General features: G+C 40.0%; 2 protein-coding genes across 2 annotated transcripts in view; one reads left to right on the top strand and one right to left on the bottom strand.

The window, feature by feature from the left end:
• Positions 1–19,880, bottom strand: part of LOC114658053 (bcl2-associated agonist of cell death-like) — a 695,521-nt gene that overhangs the window by 115,573 nt on the left and 560,068 nt on the right. The gene's annotated exons all lie outside the window — the stretch shown is intronic.
• Positions 1–19,880, top strand: part of LOC114658016 (neutral alpha-glucosidase AB-like) — a 204,196-nt gene that overhangs the window by 58,846 nt on the left and 125,470 nt on the right. Inside the window, exon 2 of the mRNA XM_028810054.2 lies at positions 15,137–15,238. Coding sequence (XP_028665887.1) covers positions 15,137–15,238 — 102 coding nt within the window. The remainder of the gene's footprint in view (positions 1–15,136; positions 15,239–19,880) is intronic.

Raw genomic sequence — 19,880 nt, 5'->3', positions numbered from 1 at the left:
CTTCGAGGAGATTCTGGTCCACCATCCGGCGTCTCAGGAAGGGGAAGCAGTGCAGTGTCAACACTGTATATGGTGGGTGTGGGTGCGCTGCTGACCTTGACTCGGGACGTTGTGGGTCGGTGGGGGGAGTACTTCGAAGACCTCCTCAATCCCATTAACATGCCTTCCAATGAGGAAGCAGAGCCTGGGGACTCCGAGGTGGACTCCCCATCTCTGGGACTGAGGTCACCGAGGTGGTCCAAAAAACTCCTTGGTGGCAGGGCCCTGGGGTGGATGAGATACGCCCGGAGTTCCTCAAGGCTCTGGATGTTGTAGGACTGTCTTGGTTGACACGCTTCTGCAACATCGCATGGACATCAGGGACAGTGCCTCTGGATTGGCAGACCGGGGTGGTGGTCCCCCTCTTTAAGAAGGGGGATCGGAGGGTGTGTTCCAACTACAGAGGGATCACACTCCTCAGCCTCCCTGGAAAAGTCTATTCATGGGTCCTGGAGAGGAGGGTCCGTCGGATAGTCGAGCCTCGGATTCAGGAGGAACAGTGTGGTTTTCGTCCTGGTCGCGGAACAGTGGACCAGCTCTATACCCTTAGCAGGGTCCTGGAGGGTGCATGGGAGTTTGTCCAACCAGTCTACATGTGTTTTGTGGACTTGGAAAAGGAATTCGACAGTGTCCCTCGTGGAATCCTGTGGGGTGTACTCCGAGAGTATGGGGTACCGGCCCCTTGATAAGGGCTGTTCGGTCCCTGTACGATCGTTGCCAGAGCCTGGTCCGCATTGCCGGCAGTAAGTCGAACCCGTTTCCAGTGAGAGTTGGACTCCGCCAGGGCTGCCCTTTGTCACCCGATTCTGTTCATAACTTTTATGGACAGAATTTCTAGGCGCAGCCAGGGCGTTGAGGGGGGTCCGGTTTGGTGGGCTCAGGATTGGGTCACTGCTTTTTGCAGATGATGTTGTCCTGTTTGCTTCATCAGGCCGTGATCTTCAGCTCTCTCTGGATCAGTTCGCAGCCGAGTGTGAAGCGGCTGGGATGAGAATCAGCACCTCCAAATCCGAGACCATGGTCCTCAACGCGGAAAGGGTGGAGTGCCCTCTCAGGGTTGGTAGCGAGATCCTGCCCCAAGTGGGAGGAGTTCAAGTATCTCGGGGTCTTGTTCACGAGTGAGGGAAGAATGGAGCGTGAGATCGACAGGCGGATCGGTGCGGCATCCGCAGTAATGCGGGGCGTTGCATCGGTCTGTCGTGGTGAAAAAGGAGCCGAGCCGCAAGGCGAAGCTCTCAATTTACCAGTCGATCTATGTTCCTACCTTCACCTATGGTCATGAGCTATGGGGTAGTGACCGAAAGAACGAGATCGCGAATACAAGCGGCTGAAATGAGTTTCCTCCGCAGGGTGTCTGGGCTTTCCCTTAAAGATAGGGTGAGAAGCTCAGTCATCCAGGAGGGGCTCAGAGTAGAGCCGCTGCTCCTCCGCATCGAGAGGAGTCAGATGAGGTGGCTCGGGCATCTGATCAGGATGCCTCCTGGACGTCTCCCTGGTGAGGTGTTCCGGGCACGTCTAACCAGGAGAAGGCTCCGGGGAAGACCCAGGACACGTTGGAGGGGACTATGTCTCTCGACTGGCCTGGGAACGCCTTGGGATTCTCCCGGAAGAGCTAGAAGTGGTGGCCGGGGAGAGGTTGATAGTATTTTTTTTGCCATTCAGTCCAAGCCATCACCAGGAGAGCAGGGCTAAAAGTTGTATATCTGAAATCTCACCTGGGATGAGTAGTACCCAAGTGCAAAATTTCAAGTCTCTGATTTGAAAAGCAAACCTGTACGAAACAAACTGGGATTGTGCCTTTCAGAGATTTTTTAAGACAAAATTGAGTATTTGCATTATAAAAGATTAGGTAATGATTTTTTTTAACAACACACGTTCATCATTATACAGACCAACTTTCTTGTTCCTATATAAGCTAGCAACAGGAGTCCGGTTTCCATTTAAAAATTTTATGCAGAAAAGGTTTTTTAACACTTTGAAATGTTTGTCCATGTAGGCGTGGAAATGGTAATTGTCGGAAATATGTTACAAATATTGGTAAAACATTTTTCAGGTCTATTTAGTGGATGAATGTCATGTTAGAAATGTGAAAAACTAGTGAAAATGCTTTGGGTAGAGGCATTAATGTAAACATTTGGTGTCATGTAACAGTACCTTTTATCTCCAGTAACAAAACATGAAGTCTGTCAAAGTTGTAATATCTGCACCTTTCAATAATAGCAATGTCACTTTCAAGAAATAAGATAACTACACTTCCTCTGACTAGGAATGTCACAAGAGCAGATACTTTGCTACTAAGTCAATACTGAAATTCCAAAGACCAAACAGTTCTAGCTTTTTTTTTTTTTTTTTTTTTTTTTTACAGTATATTTCAGAGGAAAAGTCAGTACTCGCACTTATGTATGACAGCAGGTAGATGAATTACTTCAGAAAGCACAATAACACACGAGAAAAAGACATTAGTTAGAGCTGTATATAAAAATGGCACACAGTGGTCATTATACAGCACCAAATCAATATGTTGAAAAAATCCACAGAAGTCCTGTCTAGAAATGTTTGATTGAGGCAGGAGAATTTCATCGTGCAATTGTGGGAATTGTACTTGCTATAAAATTGCCACTTTTTTGTTGTTATGGAGTTCAGAAAATATATGACTGATCAGACAAATGTTTTAGTTGTTTAACTTGGTGTCACAGATTTGTAAGGGGATGAAATGATTTCAGGGTTTGTCTAATTTTAATACAGTGTCCTACACAATCCCAGTAAAGTAAGAAGGATTCACATGCAGTCTCAAGTGTAATGAGCATGTCTGCAGCTGTCTGTCCAAGCACATATTCATTTTCTGACCACCATAAAAATTTCAGGGTTGTTTGGTACACATTACATTTATCTACAGTTATGTTTATAGGCCTTGGAATGTGGAATACAGTGATCCCTCGCTATATCGCGCTTCGCCTTTCGCGGCTTTACTCCATCGCGGATTTTATATGTAAGCATATTTAAATATATATCGCGGATTTTTCGCTGCTTCGCGGGTGTTTCTGCGGACAATGGGTCTTTTAATTTCTGGTACATGCTTCCTCAGTTGGTTTGCCCAGTTGATTTCATACAAGGGACGCTATTGGCAGATGGCTGAGAAGCTACCCAGCTTACTTTTCTCTCTCTCTCTCTCTCTCTCTTGCGCTGACTTTTTTCTGATCCTGACGCAGGGGGGCTGTTCGCACACCTAGACGATACGGACGCTCGTCTAAAAATGCTGAAAGATTATCTTCACGTTGGCTACCTTCTGTGCAGTTGCTTCGTGAAGCGACATGCTGCCCGGTGCTTCGCATACTTAAAAGCACGAAGGGCATGTATTGATTTTTTTATCTGTCTCTCTCTCTCTCTCTGTCTGCTCCTGACTGAGGGGGTGTGAGCTGCCACCTTCAACAGCTTTGTGCCGTGGTGCTTCGCATACTTAAAAAGCCAACAGCCCTATTGATTTGTTTTGCTCCTTTGAAGAGGAAGATATGTTTGCATTCTTTTAATTGTGAGATGGAACAGTCATCTCTGTCTTGTCATGGAGCACAGTTTAAACTTTGAAAAGAGACAAATGTTTGTTTGCAGTGTTTTGAATAACGTTCCTGTCTCTCTACAACCTCCTGTTTTCTGCGCAAATCTGTGACCCAAGCATGACAATATAAAAATAACCATATAAACATATGGTTTCTACTTCGCGGATTTTCTTATTTCGCGGGTGGCTCTGGAACGCAACCCCCGTGATGGAGGAGGGATTACTGTAATGGATTAATACAAAACTGACTAAATTGATTTTACATAAAAACCCTTAGTCTGGACAAAATTAAAGAGGGAAAGATTTATACAATTAAAGCACCAGTAATTTGTGACATTTGAAATTTGAATTGATTTGATTCATCCATTAAATATTACTTTTTATCAGATTTAATTAACCAGCTAATGATGGAAATGTTATAAACCTAACCAAAGATTCTCTGTCAAACAAAATTTTAAAAACATGTTGTTAGAAAAACCGTTTTAAAGAGTTTGGTTAAATAAAAATTGTCCTAAATTACACTACCGGTCAGAAGTTTTAGAACACCTCAGTTTTTCTTCAAATTTAATTAGCTCAAATGAAGGACCTATAATGTTGAAAAGATAAGCAATAAACTGCCAGAGGTTTAAAGTTTACGTTAGCAAAGACTGAAAAAAAGAAAATAATGCTTAAAAAGCAATTGGACTGTGGTGTCCACCATTTCTAAACACCATCCTAGGTGTGTGGCCACCAGCAAGCCTTGGATGTGCTCTTGGGGGCCCACCTAGGTGAGTGGGGTGAGGTGAGGCCAGTGGCATGTGTGCACAAGCATTGAAACAAAGCATTCAGGTTTGAATAAACTTTTCTGGGCTAACAATCACCAGCTTTCCACAGAGTGCTAAAGCCATTCCTCAGTCCCCCTCATCCCCTGGTCATTACAGAATTTATAAATGTATGGTGGTGCAGTGGTAGCGCTGCTGCCTCGCAGTTAGGAGACCCGGGTTCGCTTCCCGGGTCCTCCCTGCGTGGAGTTTGCATGTTCTCCGTGTCTGCGTGGGTTTCCTCTGGGCACTCCGGTTTCCTCCCACAGTCCAAAGACATGCAGGTTAGGTGGATTGGCAATTCTAAATTGGACCTAGTGTGTGCTTGGTGGGTGGGTGTGTTTGTGTGTGTGTGTGTGTGTGTGTGTGTGTGTGTGTGTGTGTGTGTCCTGCGGTGGGTTGGCACCCTGCCCAGGATTGGTTCCTGCCTTGTGCCCTGTGTTGGCTGTGATTGGCTCCAGGAGACCCCTGTGACCCTGTGTTCGGATTCAGTGGGTTGGAAAATGGATGGATGGATTTATAAATGTTAATTCAAAATGAATGTGCAATACATTAAATATCCACTATTGTAATTTGGAAAAGCAGTTCACCATCCACAAAAAAATGACCAGGATAGAGTTTACTCTGCACCTCACACTTGAACATTTGAATAATTCACACAAAAGAAACTATAAAGTAGTGCTGGGCAGTATACCGGTTCATGCCGAAAACCGTTTTTTTATTTTTGTTATGACATGGATTTTTCTTATACCGCAACACCGGTTTAAATTGCCTAAACAACATTTGGAACGTGGCACTGTGGAAACTATTTAAGGGGGGACCTTTTTCACTGCTACACCGTGTTGCGCAGGGGTCTTTTTCACTGCTACACCGCTAAACAGGGCGTGCAACAGAGTACATGCGGTAGTGTAGGTATTGCGCAATGAAAATGGACAGAGAACATTCCAAAACTGATGCTGTAGCAGACGATAAAGTTGAAAATGAAGACACAGTAGAACTATTGCTGGAAAAAGGAGTCACGTCTGTTGTCTTGAGATATTTTGGATTTAAATGGTCGAATGTAGACCATTATGTTCAAATGTGTGAATACTGTTTCTATACTACTAGACTAGATAATACTGAAAAGCCAAGTTGTACTTGTTTTATTTTTTTCCAATACTGTGTAATGTACCTGGGTACTGTGTAATAGTGTGACGACATGTTGACTTTATTCTCGACATTTCCACTTTAATCTCGCCATTTGTCGAGATTAAAGTCGACATGTTGACTTTTTTTTCTCGTAATTTGTTATTAAAGTAGAGCATCGTAAACTAAAATGAATCTTAAAAATTTAATTTTCTAGATTTTATGAAACCCTGTCATAAGTTATATAGCACATTAAATGCTTTGTGTTAAGTGTTCCCGAGTCATGTTAATCGCTACATGCTTTTTTAAACTGACTTCCTCTTTCACTAAGAGGAGGTGGAGGCAGCACACAGAATACATTAATTTCATGATATTCCTGCACCCTGAACATTTAGAATGCTAAGATAAATACTTTATCATTTTCATGATGAAATGCTTTAAAGCATGTATTACTCATGTGGGGGTACGGTGGCGTGGAGGTTGCATTGCTGTCTCGCATCAATGGGGTCCCGGTTGTTCCCTGCTTTGAATCTGCATGTTTTTCTGGTGGGTTTACTTGGCATGCTTCAGTTTCCTTTCAAAGTCATGTAGGATGTGGGGTTTTGTTTTGCTATATTGACCCTGCTAGTGTATGTATTGCTCGTATTCACCCTGCGATGTGCTGGCGCCACGTTCAGGATTTGCTCCTGCCTCGCACACAATGCTTACTGGGATGGGCGCAACCCTGAATGGATGGCATAATTAAACATGTATAACAAAGATTTTTTCTTAACACTCCGTGGTCTGTTTTTAACTGTTTAATTTCACAAAGACATTTATCGTAGGGTGATTGGTTATGTGGAGAAAGAAAAAGGAAAGATAGGAACTGCGGGTTTGGTACTTCAGACAGAGACCACACGCATGCAATAAAGAAAGCCCACTCAGAAGAACATCCATTGAATTCTGTGTTCGTGTCTCCGACCACCAGATCACAAACCCAATATTTAACTTAAACCTGTGCGATACCCATTCATACATCCAGTTTTTTGGAGCCTCGTCACACCTGCCATAAAGTTCTCTATACTGAATGTAGGGGTGGGCGGTATGACCAAAATTCTATATCACGGTATTTTTCTAAATTATCCCGGTTTCACGGTATTCGACGGTATTTTTTTTCCCCATGCATGAGTGGATGTTAACCACATTTTCCACTGCAATTACTGCAGTAGACTAGCTAAGAATAACCTGTTAGACTGTTATGAGAATTGTACATTGTATAAAAAAACATTTTAATGTGCACACAAGTATTAATCCAGGTTTGCATGGCCCCATAAAGTGATAGTTTTCAAGGGGGGTGACACTAATGAAGAGAAGGAATCACATTGCATGACAGTTGCAGTCAAAATATAGAACCTTTTTATTGAACAATTTTTGCAAAAACTTAAACTATGATTTTGACAACATATTTTCAACCATCCAAAGAGGCATTTAGACTTAGTAAAATATCCAGAGGTGCTTGTCAAAACTTGTATTGCACTGAACATGTCTTAGAAAAGTAATAAATAGTAAATATTTTTTGTGAACCAACTACACTTTGTTAATGTTAACTATCTCTGTCCACTGACAACGTTAAAGTGACTTTTTCAACAACTTTACCATCATATACTGCATAATATTTAAACTAATAAATAATAACAAATAAATAATAGTATTATTACTGATAGCTGCACTATTACTTCAAGACTTCAAGCCCAAGTGCATTACACAGTATTCACCAAATTAAAATAAAATAAAATAAAACAAGTACAACTTTGTGATGACATCCTAACCAACTGTACCATCATTTAGGCAAACTGCATTAATATGGACCTTGCTTCAAGCTAAGCTATATACATAATAAAATAACTGCAACTTGCATTTACTGTATAATGCTATTTGTGGTATAGCCCTACGGAAGTGCATTAGGGCCACGGTGAAGAAAAAAAATACAGTAAAGAGGGAAGAAAAAAAAAACAAACTACCGGTATATGTCAAGAATAAAGTCGACATGCTGACTTTATTCTCGACATTTCCACTTTAATTTTGACGCTTATGTCAAGATTAAAGTCAACATTTCCACTTTATTTTCATAGTTTACTTCATAATTAAAGTAGAATGTCATAAACTAAACTTCATCCTAAAATCAATGTTTAATTTACTTGATTTTCTCAAACCCCATCATAAGTTAATGCAGCACATTAAATGCTTTGTGTTGTGTTCCCCGACCCAGTTGTTAATCACTATGCTTCTTAAACTGACTTCCTATGCACTAAGAGGAGGCAGCAATCACCACACAGAATCCATTCATTTCATGGTATTCCTGCTCTCTAAAAATTTAGAATGCTAAGATAAATACCTGATATCATTTTCATGATGAAATGCATTAAAGCAGGTATTAAACAAGCACGGTAGTGAGGCAGTAGTGCTGCTCCCTGGCAGTAAGGGGTCCCCAGGTGTAACTTCAGTGTAGAGACCTTTATGACAGGTGTGACGAGGCTCCAAAAAACTGGATGTATGAATAGCTATCGCACAGGTTTAACTTAAATATTGTGTAAATGTTGGGTTTGTGATCTGGTGGTCGGAGACACGAACACAGAATTCAATGCATGTTCTTCTGAGCGGGCTTTCTTTATTGCATGCGTGCTGTCTCTATCTGACATACCAAAACCCCAGTTCCTATCCGTCCTTTTTCTTTCTCCACATAACCAATCACCACACGATAAACATCTTTCTGAAATTAAAACTAGTTATAAACTTAGCCCACGGAGTGTTCAGAACTTTAAAAATATCTTCGTTATACATGTTTAATTATGCCATCCATTCAGAGTTGCGCCCATCGAAGGATGAATACAAGCAAAACATACACTAGCAGGGTCAATATAGCACAACAAAACCCCACATCCTACATGACTTTGAAAGGAAACTGAAGCGCCGAGTAAACCCACCAGAAAAACATGCAAATGCAAGGCAGGCACGCCGCCGTGCCCCCATATGATTAATGCATGCTTTAATGCATTTCACCATGAAAATTATATCAAGTATTTATCTTCGCATTCTAAATTTTAAGAGAGCAGGAAGATCATGAAGTGAATGTATTCTGTGCGGCGATTGCTGCCGGCGCCTCCTCTTAGTGCAAGAAGAAGTCAGTTTAAGAATCACTTAACACAAAGCATTTAATGTGCTATATAACTTATGATGGGGTTTGAAAACATGTCGTCACACTATTACACAGTACCCAGGTACATTACACTGTATTGAAAACAAATAAAACAAGTACAACTTGGCTTGCAGTATTATCCAGTAGTATAGAAACAGTATTTACACATCTGACCTTTTAAAACTAAAGTATCTCCAGGCTCTCTGTCCATTTTCACCACGCAGCATTCCTATGCTACCGCCCACTATTTGGTGGTGTAGCAGTGAAAAAGAGCCCTAGTGCAACAAATCTGTGTTTAGCGGTGTAGTAGTGAAAAAGGTCCCCACTTGAACAGTTTCCCGCTGCGCCACGTTCCGAACGTCGTTTAGGCAATTTAAAACGGTGTTGCGGTATAAGAAAAATCCATATCATAAAAAAAATAAAAAACGGTTTTCGGTATGAACCGGTGTACCGCCCAGCACTAACTGAATGTACACCTGGGGACCCCTTACTGTGAATGAGCAGCACTACCGTGCATGTTTAATACCTGCTTTAATGCATTTCATCATGAAAATTTATCTTCGCATTCTACATTTTGAGAGAGCAGGAATATCATGAAGTGAATGTATTCTGTTCGGTGATTGCTGCCTGCACCGCCTCTTAGTGCAGAGGAAGTCCGTTTAAGAAGCGCACAGTGATTAACAACTGGGTCGGGGAACAATTAACACAAAGCATTTAATGTGCTACATTAAATTATTACGGGATTTGAGAAAATCTATTAAACTTAGACGACACCCGCCGAAGCATTCGGCGGTGTAAGAATAGGAACGGAAAACGGTGAGAAAGGAATTCAGAAATCAAGAAGAAATAAATACTTCTTGAAAGGCGCAGTGTGCATGTAGAGTTTTCGGCCAAAAGTAAAGGCCATCACCAAGTTGCACTTGTTTTGTTTTTTTTGTGAATATTGTGTAATGCACCTGGGCTTTGAAGTCTTGGAAGTAATAGTATTATTACTGAAAGTTGCACTATTTATTGTATTATTATTTATTAGTTTAAATATTATGCAGTTTTAATGATGGTAAAGTTGTTTAAAAAGTCACTAACGTGTCAGTGGACAGAGATTAACATTAACAAAGTGTAGTTGCTTTACAAAAAATATTTACTATTCCTTTTCTAAGACATGTTCAATGCAATACAACTTTTGACAATCATCTCTGGTTATTTTAGTAGTCTAAATGCCTCTTTGGATGGTTGAAAATATGTTGTCAAATTTTAGTTTAAGTTGTCTGCAAACTTTGTTCAATAAAAAGGTTCTATATTTTGAGTGCATCTGTCATGCAATGTGATTCCTTCTCTTCATTAGTGCCACCCGCTTGAAAACTATCACTTTATGGGGCCATGCAAACCTGTGTTATTTTAATGTGTACACAAGTATTGTTTTTTTGTATAATTCTCATGACCGTGGAATAGGTTATTCTTAGTTATTACTTAGCAGTAATTGCAGTGGAAAATGTGGTTAATGCATGCATGGGGAAAAAAAATACCGTTGAATACCGTGAAACCGGTACAATTTTGAAAAATAATGTGATATAGAATTTTGGTCATACTGCCCAGCACTACGCGCTAATCAAATTTATAGCCGCGGTATTCGCTTAATAAAACCGCGTTAAACCAGGGATACCTGTATAGTTGTTTAAGCATTAGGTGTGTTCTGTGTGCAGAAATCCTTGTAGCACTCACTGTGGTTCCTGTTAAAGTGACCCCATCTGCTGTTCTTATATTTGCTCATATTTGGACCTGCGTCCATATTGCATGAAGTGTGCAGAAACCCTTGTAGCACCCACTGTGTCCTGAGCAAACGTTTTGTCACTGAACTGCTGAGGGTTTTGTTAAAGTGACCCATCTGCCATTCTTTTTTTTTTGTTTATATCTTGCCCTGCCATAGTGCAAGTGTGCATTGAATATCCAACAGGCTCCCACTTTCCCACTCAAAAGTCTTATTCATAGGTACTTTTAATTTTTTCCAAACGTTTTACCAACAAAAGTGTTCAGAGAACAACACTGCTCAGTTTTTTCAGAAAAGAGATGCCACAAACTAATGACGGTGCTGTGTCAACTCCTGATGTGACAATTTCAGACAGACATTGCAGAGGCTGATCCATCAGGAGAAATCTCTTAAGCACACACTCTACCAATTGATAAATCTAAGCACCGCTTATCCGGCATCAACAAACAAAGGTTTAAAGATTTTGATTGGCTAATGGTCAAAGAAAATGGTATGTGGTACTCATTGTGCATGAAACATTCAAACAAACAGCCCCCCAAGGAGGGAGTTACCTTGGGTAATCGTGCAATGGACAAGAATTCTTAAAGAAAGCTTGCTGGACCATGAAAAAAGTAAAATGCACATTGAGTCTTCTGCTGACCTTTTAGGAAAGCATGTATTAGAGCAAACTGGAATAGGTCAAATTGAAAGATCTATATCTGTGCTAAATAACTTAGAGAGATGCCTTTATGGGAGCTTTAAGATCCATGTATTGGTTGGCAAATAATGAGTTGCCACATATGTTGTTTGAAAAGCTGTTGGAACACCGTAAAGAAATGGGTTGCTCCTTTTTACAACATCTCAATGTTGGTAAAAATGCACATTACACCTCTGAAAGAATAATGCAAGAGCTGCTGGATATCTTAGCATCAGAAATAGTCTAACATACTGAAAAATATACACGCTGAAAATGTTTTCAGTATTCTTTGTGATGAAACCTCAGACATCTCGGTTGTAAAACAATTATTTACATTAAATATGTTTGCCAGTTCACTAAAGAGGTCAGAATTAATTTTGTATCAACCCACAATATGATTGATAGGAAATCGGAGACTATAACCAACACACTGAGTGAGACTATAGACCCTCTAGGCTTAAACTGATAATTTGGTTGGACTATGGTCAGATGGAGTGGCTGTTATGATTGGGAAATAGAAAGGTTTGACAAAACTGCTTAAAGATAAAACATCTGGGGCCTCATGTATAAACGGTGCGTACACACAAAAATGTTGCACAAGAACGTTTCCACATTCAAATCGCGATTTATAAAACCTAAACTTGGTCGTAAAGCGACGCACATTTCCACAGTAGCTCATACCCTGTCGTACGCAAGTTCTCCGCTTGGTTTTGCAGACTGGCGGCAGCCAGTATCAAAGCAGTGCTACTGTTCCTGTGTGGTTACCCTTTCTTTTTTAGATCCACATCCCTGACGCGGCTTTATAAATACACTGAAATTAACCGCGTATTGTTTTAGTTTAATGGATCTGATTGTAATTAACCTGTAACAAAAAAATGGTCCACAGAATGGTCAAACTATTCCAAATACCATAACTGCTTTAGCGTTGTTACTCTCACTGCACCAGCACCACCTTCTTCTTTCAGCTCCTCCTGTTAGGGGTTGCCACAGCGGATCATCTTTTTTCTTATTGCTCTCACATGAATGTTTAAAAACACGCTTTAACTCCTATCACCATGAAAATGATACAACATATACATCTCAGTAATTTTTATTGTTTAGAGAGGTGTAATATCACTAATGTAATGGATTCGGTGTCCTGTCAGAGGAAGAGAAAGCCCAGAAGCACGTAGTGATTCACACACACAGAGCACATAGAAGATCAAATACAAAACAAAGCATTTAACGTGCTACTTTAATTTACTAGTTTCTCAATCCCATCATAACTAAACGATTTTAAGATGAAGTTTATGATGATCTACTTTAATCATGTAGTTTATTTTGTCATTAAAGTGGAAATTTAGAGATTAAAGTTGACATTTCATGCACAAACCCCCCCCCCCCACTGTCTGCCTTTTTTTTTTCTTCTCTGTACCCTAATAAGCTTTCATATGACACTCAGACTGTGGGCTACCACTCGCCTTCTCATGGTGACTTTGATAGGTGGCAACTTTTATTTCGGGCGCTGTGCGACTTTATGAACATGAACTTTCGAGTTTCTCCGACACGCTGTGTCACTCGATCAACTTCCTTTTGTTGTTTATACCACTGTTTAAACCAACAAATAGTAAGTTTTTCCTTGCCTACACTTGGTATTCGCTGAAGTTCTTCTATTTTCCCTCTTCCCTCTTGCTTTTGCCATTGCCTTTTCACAGAAGGCTAAGCTTAAGGGCTATTTATATTGATTTGCATATTCAAAAGGCCTAATTCTGGGAGGAGTTGGGGCGGGACAGAAGGCACGTGCGTTACTTTTCACGCTGACCGGGATTTATGGAGCGGAAGAATGTGAAAGTTGGCATTTGCACTGATTTATGCATATGGATTTTTTTGTGCGTAAGCACATTTCCGCTTTTGTGCTTACGTCATGTTATAGTGCGAGTTCTACGCACGGCGTTATGCATGAGGCCCCTGGACTCTTGGTCAACTGCCACTGTGTAAACCACCGATTGGCCTTTGGAAGTGCCCAAGCAACAGCTACTGTACCTTATTTAACAAAACTGAATGACATCTTAAGGCAGCTGTTCTATTTCTTCCAAAATTTTTCAGTTAGGATGGCTGGTTTAACGGAAATACAAAATATTCTGAACATTCCCTAGATTAAGCTGAAAATGGCCATTGACACTAGATGGCAATCACTATGACAGTGTATGATGATTGTCATAGCTGCGCTGGAAAGAGAGGCCACTGACCGAAATGACATCACAGTCAAACCTTAAAAAAGGAAGTCGTATTGAGCATTGGAAAATAATTTATAATAATTAACTAATAAAAATAGTGCATATTTAATTTTCCGCCCCACCCGACTACTTTTTCATGCTACCCGGCTGGAAAAAATTTCTGGGGAGAACACTGAGGAGCGTCCACTGAAGCATGCGTTGCGTCACATGAAGTATAAACCTGGTCTTAATGTGGTCAGTGCTGTGCTGGTGGTCTTGGGTTTCTTTTATTCTTTTTATGTTTTCAGTTTTATTGTAGTTGTAGGAGCTGGGTCTGAATTTTGGGTTTTATGTTGTAATTCTTGTAATACAGTGATCCCTCGCTATATCGCGCTTCGCCTTTCGCGGCTTCACTCCATCGCGGATTTTATATGTAAGCATATTTAAATATATATCGCGGATTTTTCGCTGCTTCGCGGGTTTCTGCGGCCAATAGGTCTTTTAATTTCTGGTACATGCTTCCTCAGTTGGTTTGCCCAGTTGATTTCATACAAGGGACGCTATTGGCAGATGGCTGAGAAGCTATCCAGCTTACTTTCTCTCTCTCTCTCTCTCTCTCTTGCGCTGACGTAGGGGGGTGTGAGCAGGGGGGCTGTGTGCAGCTGCTTCCTGAAGGACATGCTGCACGGAGCTTCGCATACTTAAAAGCTCAAAGGGCACGTATTGATTTTTTTTATCTGTCTCTCTCTATCTCTCTCTATCTTCCTGCTCCTGACAGAGGGGGTGTCAGCTGCCGCCTTCAACAGTTTTGTACCGGCGGTGCTTCGCATACTTAAAAGCCAAAAAGCCCTATTGATTTTTTTTTTGACTGCTTGCTTTGCACTCCTTTGAAAAGGAAGATATGTTTGCATTCTTTTAATTGTGAGACAGAACTGTCATCTCTGTCTTGTCATGGAGCACAGTTTAAACTTTTGAAAAAGAGACAAATGTTTGTTTGCAATGTTTGAATAACGTTCCTGTCTCTCTACAACCTCCTGTGTTTCTGCGCAAATCTGTGACCCAAGCATGACATTCTAAAAATAACCATATAAACATATGGTTTCTACTTCGCGGATTTTCCTATTTCGCGGGTGGCTCTGGAACGCAACCCCCGCGATGGAGGAGGGATTACTGTATTGGCGCTTTTTTTTTTTTTTTTTATAGTGCTGCATTTTGGGTTTCAGCCACATGATTGTAAGGGTAATATGGAGGTTTTAAGCATTAACTTAGTTTTATTTTGGCAGTACCTGTAAACTAGTTACAGGTACAGAAATAGCCACATTGTCTGAAACTTGTGTTAATTTTGTTTTGTTACTTCCGTGGTTTATGTGGAGCGAGAACAAGCATCTGCTTCTAAGCTCCTTCTCCAAATGCATAATGATACAAGTTAGTGATTGAAAATCCCTGTAATTGATCATCATCACACACTCAAGGCAAGCATGGTTAGTGTATTTCTTTTTCTGAACAGTTGCAGTCTTCATAACTAACAAACCTCCTCTACCCCACTGGGACACACACTCACAATCTGTCAGTAAAGCTAGTTTTTGTTATGTATTTATCTAGTTCTTTGTATTAAATTTTAAAACGACTTTTTATAATGTAATTTTCCTCTTTAGTGCTATTTTGATATGTTATGTGACTTTCCTAGTACAGTTTTTTTCTCTGAAATACATTTTTTTTTTTGTAAATTAAGTGCTTTGTATGCATATAAAAAAATCAGTTTTCTAAAACTATTTGTGGTTTCTCTTTCCCCTCTCTGTGTGTGTCAGGTTCCAGCAGTTGTTTGTAGTATGGATAGTTCTTTCCATAACCTCGTCAGTGGCTGTTGATCGAAACAATTTCAAAACCTGCAGTCAGAGCTCATTCTGCAAGTAAGTTGCTTATATCATATGTTTAATAAATAACTTACTGTGTGCTTTTTCTGTGTTTTGTACAGTTTACTGAAAATTGAATGTATCAGGCTGATTATCTTGATGCAAAGTTGGTTACCGTTTTATTTTTCATATGTCCTGTACTCGCGTTTTCAGGAAATGATCAAATATTTCTTCCTTAGATTTGTAGAGCATGATAGTCAGTGCAATTTTGAATGCATGCAGAAAGTATACAGTACAATTTAAAGTACAGATTTGTTGAAAAATGGATCTCATAACTAAAAATACCACATTTATATGTGGTTTGCATTCCAATTGCTTATTTTCATGTGAGACAGTACACCTTTATGTGCTAAATAAAGTAAAAATCCAATTTGTTTTGAAGTCTTATGTTTTTTTTAAAAAAAAAAAAAGCTTTTGGGTTCTGATACAGACAACTTTAAACGATTACAAAACAATTTCAAGGTAGTTATAAGAATGCTGTATATCTAGAGTTTGATTTCAGTAGATCATGTGATCACTACAAATAATCCCTCTTTTTGACACTTTGCCCCCAATTTCACTTTCAGAAACACAAAAGGTGCTGCCTTTATTTATTTATTTATTTATTTTTATTTCCCTTCTTTCTCTGATGACAAAGCTCCATGTGTTATTTCTGTCATTAACAGCTTTTGATGTTTAGGAGCTGTTATTTCTACTTCAGTCAAAAATATATTTTTACATCTGTTTTTGCCTGGTCTTGCTTCCTTTCTTATAATCTTGTCTAATAAGGTTTATAAAATGTATATTGGGTACAAATATAATTTTAATTGTGGTTATCTTCCCTCAATAACCCACTAATTACTGATCTCCATTCAGGGCATTGATTTCCAGGTTTTTGTGGAATAACAAGAAATTTAATATTAAGTACACAATTCCATTTATGATGTGCTGAATGCTTGGGTGCAACTACCTCACTTAGAATCCTATCTTTGAGCTTTTGTCACCCATGTTGTTTAGTTGTTTTTGTTTTTGTTGTTTTGTTTTTTTTTCCCCACCCCTCCTTCCTGGCTCTTCATTAAATCCACCCTAATTTTACTTTAGGTTTTTTGTTTATCTTCTACAAAGTCTAAATTCAAACAACCCCCCATTAGTCCAGTTATTTAGTATATGGGTCACTGTGCAGAAAATGGTGAATTTACAATAAGGAACACAAAAGCGACACTGGGCTCAGCTGTTAAAAGGGGTATGGAATTATTTTTATAAACAACTCCAAAAGTCAAAATTTGCTGAAGTTTGCCTCTGAAGGCAAGAGTGTCTTATTTTGTGAAATCTACAGCTCAGAGCATGCTCCAGATCGGTTTCATTTTGATTGGCATAGAGGGCTGGATGAAAAATGGATGCCTGAGTGGATTGGATAAGTTAAAATTGAGTTGATTTCCTTGCCCCCAAAGACATGCAATCCTACAACTCTTAACCTCTTTCAGTAAGTTCACTTATAAAGTGTTCTGACAAGCAACTTATTATATTATAACAAGTTAGAAAATGTGATTCAATTAAAAATTTGTATACATTTTTTGAAGGCATGCCTTTCATGAATGCAATTTAGTGTTGTTGTTTTTTTTTTTTATTTCTTTAACATCTGCTTTTTTGTTGCTTTGTTGCCACTCACTATTTTTTGTTTTGTTTTGGAGAAACCATCTCTAAGAGTGCTACACTTGCTGTTACTACCAGGTTTTTGTTTCCCTCCTCTAGGCAGTGCAAATGTATTTTCTTCCTCTGTGATCTTTTTAGTACTTTGGTGGTTTTGACTTTCCACTTCTACACAATGCTCCTTACATGACATTTTTCCATCTGACTACAATTCCAGTCAAAGCTTTGGTTATATGGGGTACTAATGTCTGCTTGTTTACCTACTCGCCCTGTCTACTCTCTCATGATGTTCCTGTACTACTTTAGGGATCAACAAATGGATTGGATCTTGGACCAAATTGTAATAGACAAAAACTCTTTGGGCCAGACCCTACCACATCAACTTAAACATACCCTCGCTCTCCCCCCATTCAATCTTGAACACACTCATCCAATTACCCACTCGTTCATATCCTACTCAGCAAGTTAGTGCAATCCTGACAGTTTTTATCTATGCAAATGAAGTATCATCAAGCATGTATTGCATTCAATTCATTCTGTTGTTACCATTACAAATCAGGAAGCTTAACCATTTAAATTCATATTTTTTCAAGAAAAACACAGTGGTAATTACACAACTTTTACTGATTATCTGGTACTGATTATCTGTCACTAGTGCTGGGCGGTATACCGGTTCATACCAAAAACCGTTTATTTTTGTTATGATATGGATTTTTCTTATACCGCAACACCGGTTTAAGTAGCCTAAACAATTTTCAGAATGTGGCGCAGCAGGAAACTGTTCAAGTGGGGACCTTTTTCACTGGTGCACCGATAAACGCACAAGAAACGCAGTATAGGGGTTGGTCTCGTCCGTTACAGAAGATAGACGTCTGAAGCGGAGCTCCGTTAGCAGCGACTTTATTTTCCCACGTATTTATTATTTAGAAGTATCCTGTATTTACCCGACCCAAGGAACTTCCACTACAATATATAAACATGAGTAACAAAAAGAGAAGTCAGAAAGAACCGGAAAAGAAACTTAAAGCTGCATCGAAGTCTGGACAGACGTCCGACCTGAGTACGAGGTATGGCCTCTCGGAGACTGACCTGGAACAGGCAGACGAATGCGCAGACTTCCTAGGACCCTGCTCCACTGCGTCTTTCCAGTCGAGGGTGCAAGTGATACAGGTCACGATGGATCGCCGATTTCTGAGGATCATTCAAGACTAGAAAAGGCCCTGCAGTACATGCTCTCATCTACTCATCGCGAGCCAGCAGCATCTGCTGTAACAGGAGCTGCAATTATACTCGCGGAGCACGGAAGCCGAAGCGAAGTGTCCGAAATGAAAGAGATGATTGCTACACTGGCTATGGCCATAAGTGAGCTTAGGAAGGATAACAAAAACCGGAAAATACGTCTATTTAAACGTTTTGACATGACCTTTAAAGGCATAGTGGAGAAATTAGAGGAACACATTGAAGAAAATAGATCCAAACTGAAAAAACTTGCCGATCAGTTGAATGACGTTACAGATCAGCTGGAGGACGTTAAGCAGGCATTCACGACTCGAATTGAAACAGAGGAACAAGTGACATCTAACGCCGATGAAAAAGCTACAGCTGCTAATTCCAAATGCAAAAAACTCGCAGACAGACTTGCAGCCCTGGAAGATGGGTGCAGAAGAAATAATATAAGAATTGAAGGTATACCTGAGAAACGAGAAAATTAAAACCCAGTGAAATTTGCAGTAGAATTACTCTCTAAAATAATTGGAGATGACTTTAAATTAGATACCGAGATAGCAGCAGCTTATCGCATACTCAGATCAAACACCTTTAAACCAAGGTCTTTTATTGTTCGCTTCGAGCGATTATGATGTAAGCTTGATGTGATGGCACTTCTCAGACACAAGCAAGAGATTATATTTGAAAATAATCTCATTCGTATTTTCCCCAACTTCTCTCCTTTAACAGCTGCAAAATGCGCAGCCTACTTCGACATTAAAAAGCTGCTACGTAAAGCTGGTATCAAATACAGCCTCTTATATCCCGCCAAACTGAAAGTGGAAGTTCAAGACAAATATGTATTTTCCAGCAAGGAGGAAGCTGAAAAGGAATTAGATAGATCCACTTTTAAAGAGATGGGTATTATAATTATAGATCATTTTCTTTACTTGGACAGTATATTTTTATGTTTTAATTACAGCTATAGATGTGAGTGTGTGGAAGTAATTTAAAGTAGGGTTTTTTTTTTGTTTTTTTTACTACCCTAAAGTAGACTGTTTTAACATCATACCCTTGGTTAAATGCTATTTCTACTATTGCATTAGGATCTACTTTAAAATCATTCCCAGGGTGCATTATTTTATTAACTAGCCATGTGCGCCCAACTACGTTGCGCGTGTTAAAGTTGTCTGTGAAGGGCTCCCTGTTTAAACGCGGCTGCCAGTTGTGAACTGGGCCCTTCGTCACACAGCATTATGATTTTTTATAAGGGAAACAAAATTACAAAACAAAACCCTTGGACATTGATTCGATAGGAACGGCCTACTCGGAATCACTGTCCGAATAGTAATTATGTGGTGGTGGAGGAGCATTTCTGCTTCTCTCCGTTCATAGTCCGTCTCGTTTTCATGATGCTGTCGTTTCCTCTCACGATGTCTTCTCAACCTTTCTCCAATCTCGTAGGTTGCTTTGTGGCAATCCAAAGAGTAAGGAAGAACCAATGCTTCTTTCTTGAACTCCAAACGCCAAAAATCACAGAAATCTGTCCGACTTATATACTCTGACTGCCGACTCCAAGAAGTGGGTGAACATTCGATTTGGACGAAGTGCTGCCAACGACGGTTGATAGAAACACAAAAAACCACAGTCTCGACAACGAAGCAGGTGTCGACGGCAGATCTAAACACACAGCACGGTGTCGACGCCAGATCTAAACACACAGCACGGTGTAAACACACAGCACGGTGTCGACGCCAGATCTAAACACACAGCACGGTGTCGACAGTGTTTTGTAAACAAAAGT

The sequence above is a fragment of the Erpetoichthys calabaricus genome, chromosome 1, assembly GCF_900747795.2.
Source record: "Erpetoichthys calabaricus chromosome 1, fErpCal1.3, whole genome shotgun sequence".
Lineage (NCBI taxonomy): Eukaryota > Metazoa > Chordata > Cladistia > Polypteriformes > Polypteridae > Erpetoichthys > Erpetoichthys calabaricus.
The sequence above is the reverse complement of the archived record's forward strand: the minus strand, read 5'-3'. Positions and strand labels throughout refer to the sequence as shown.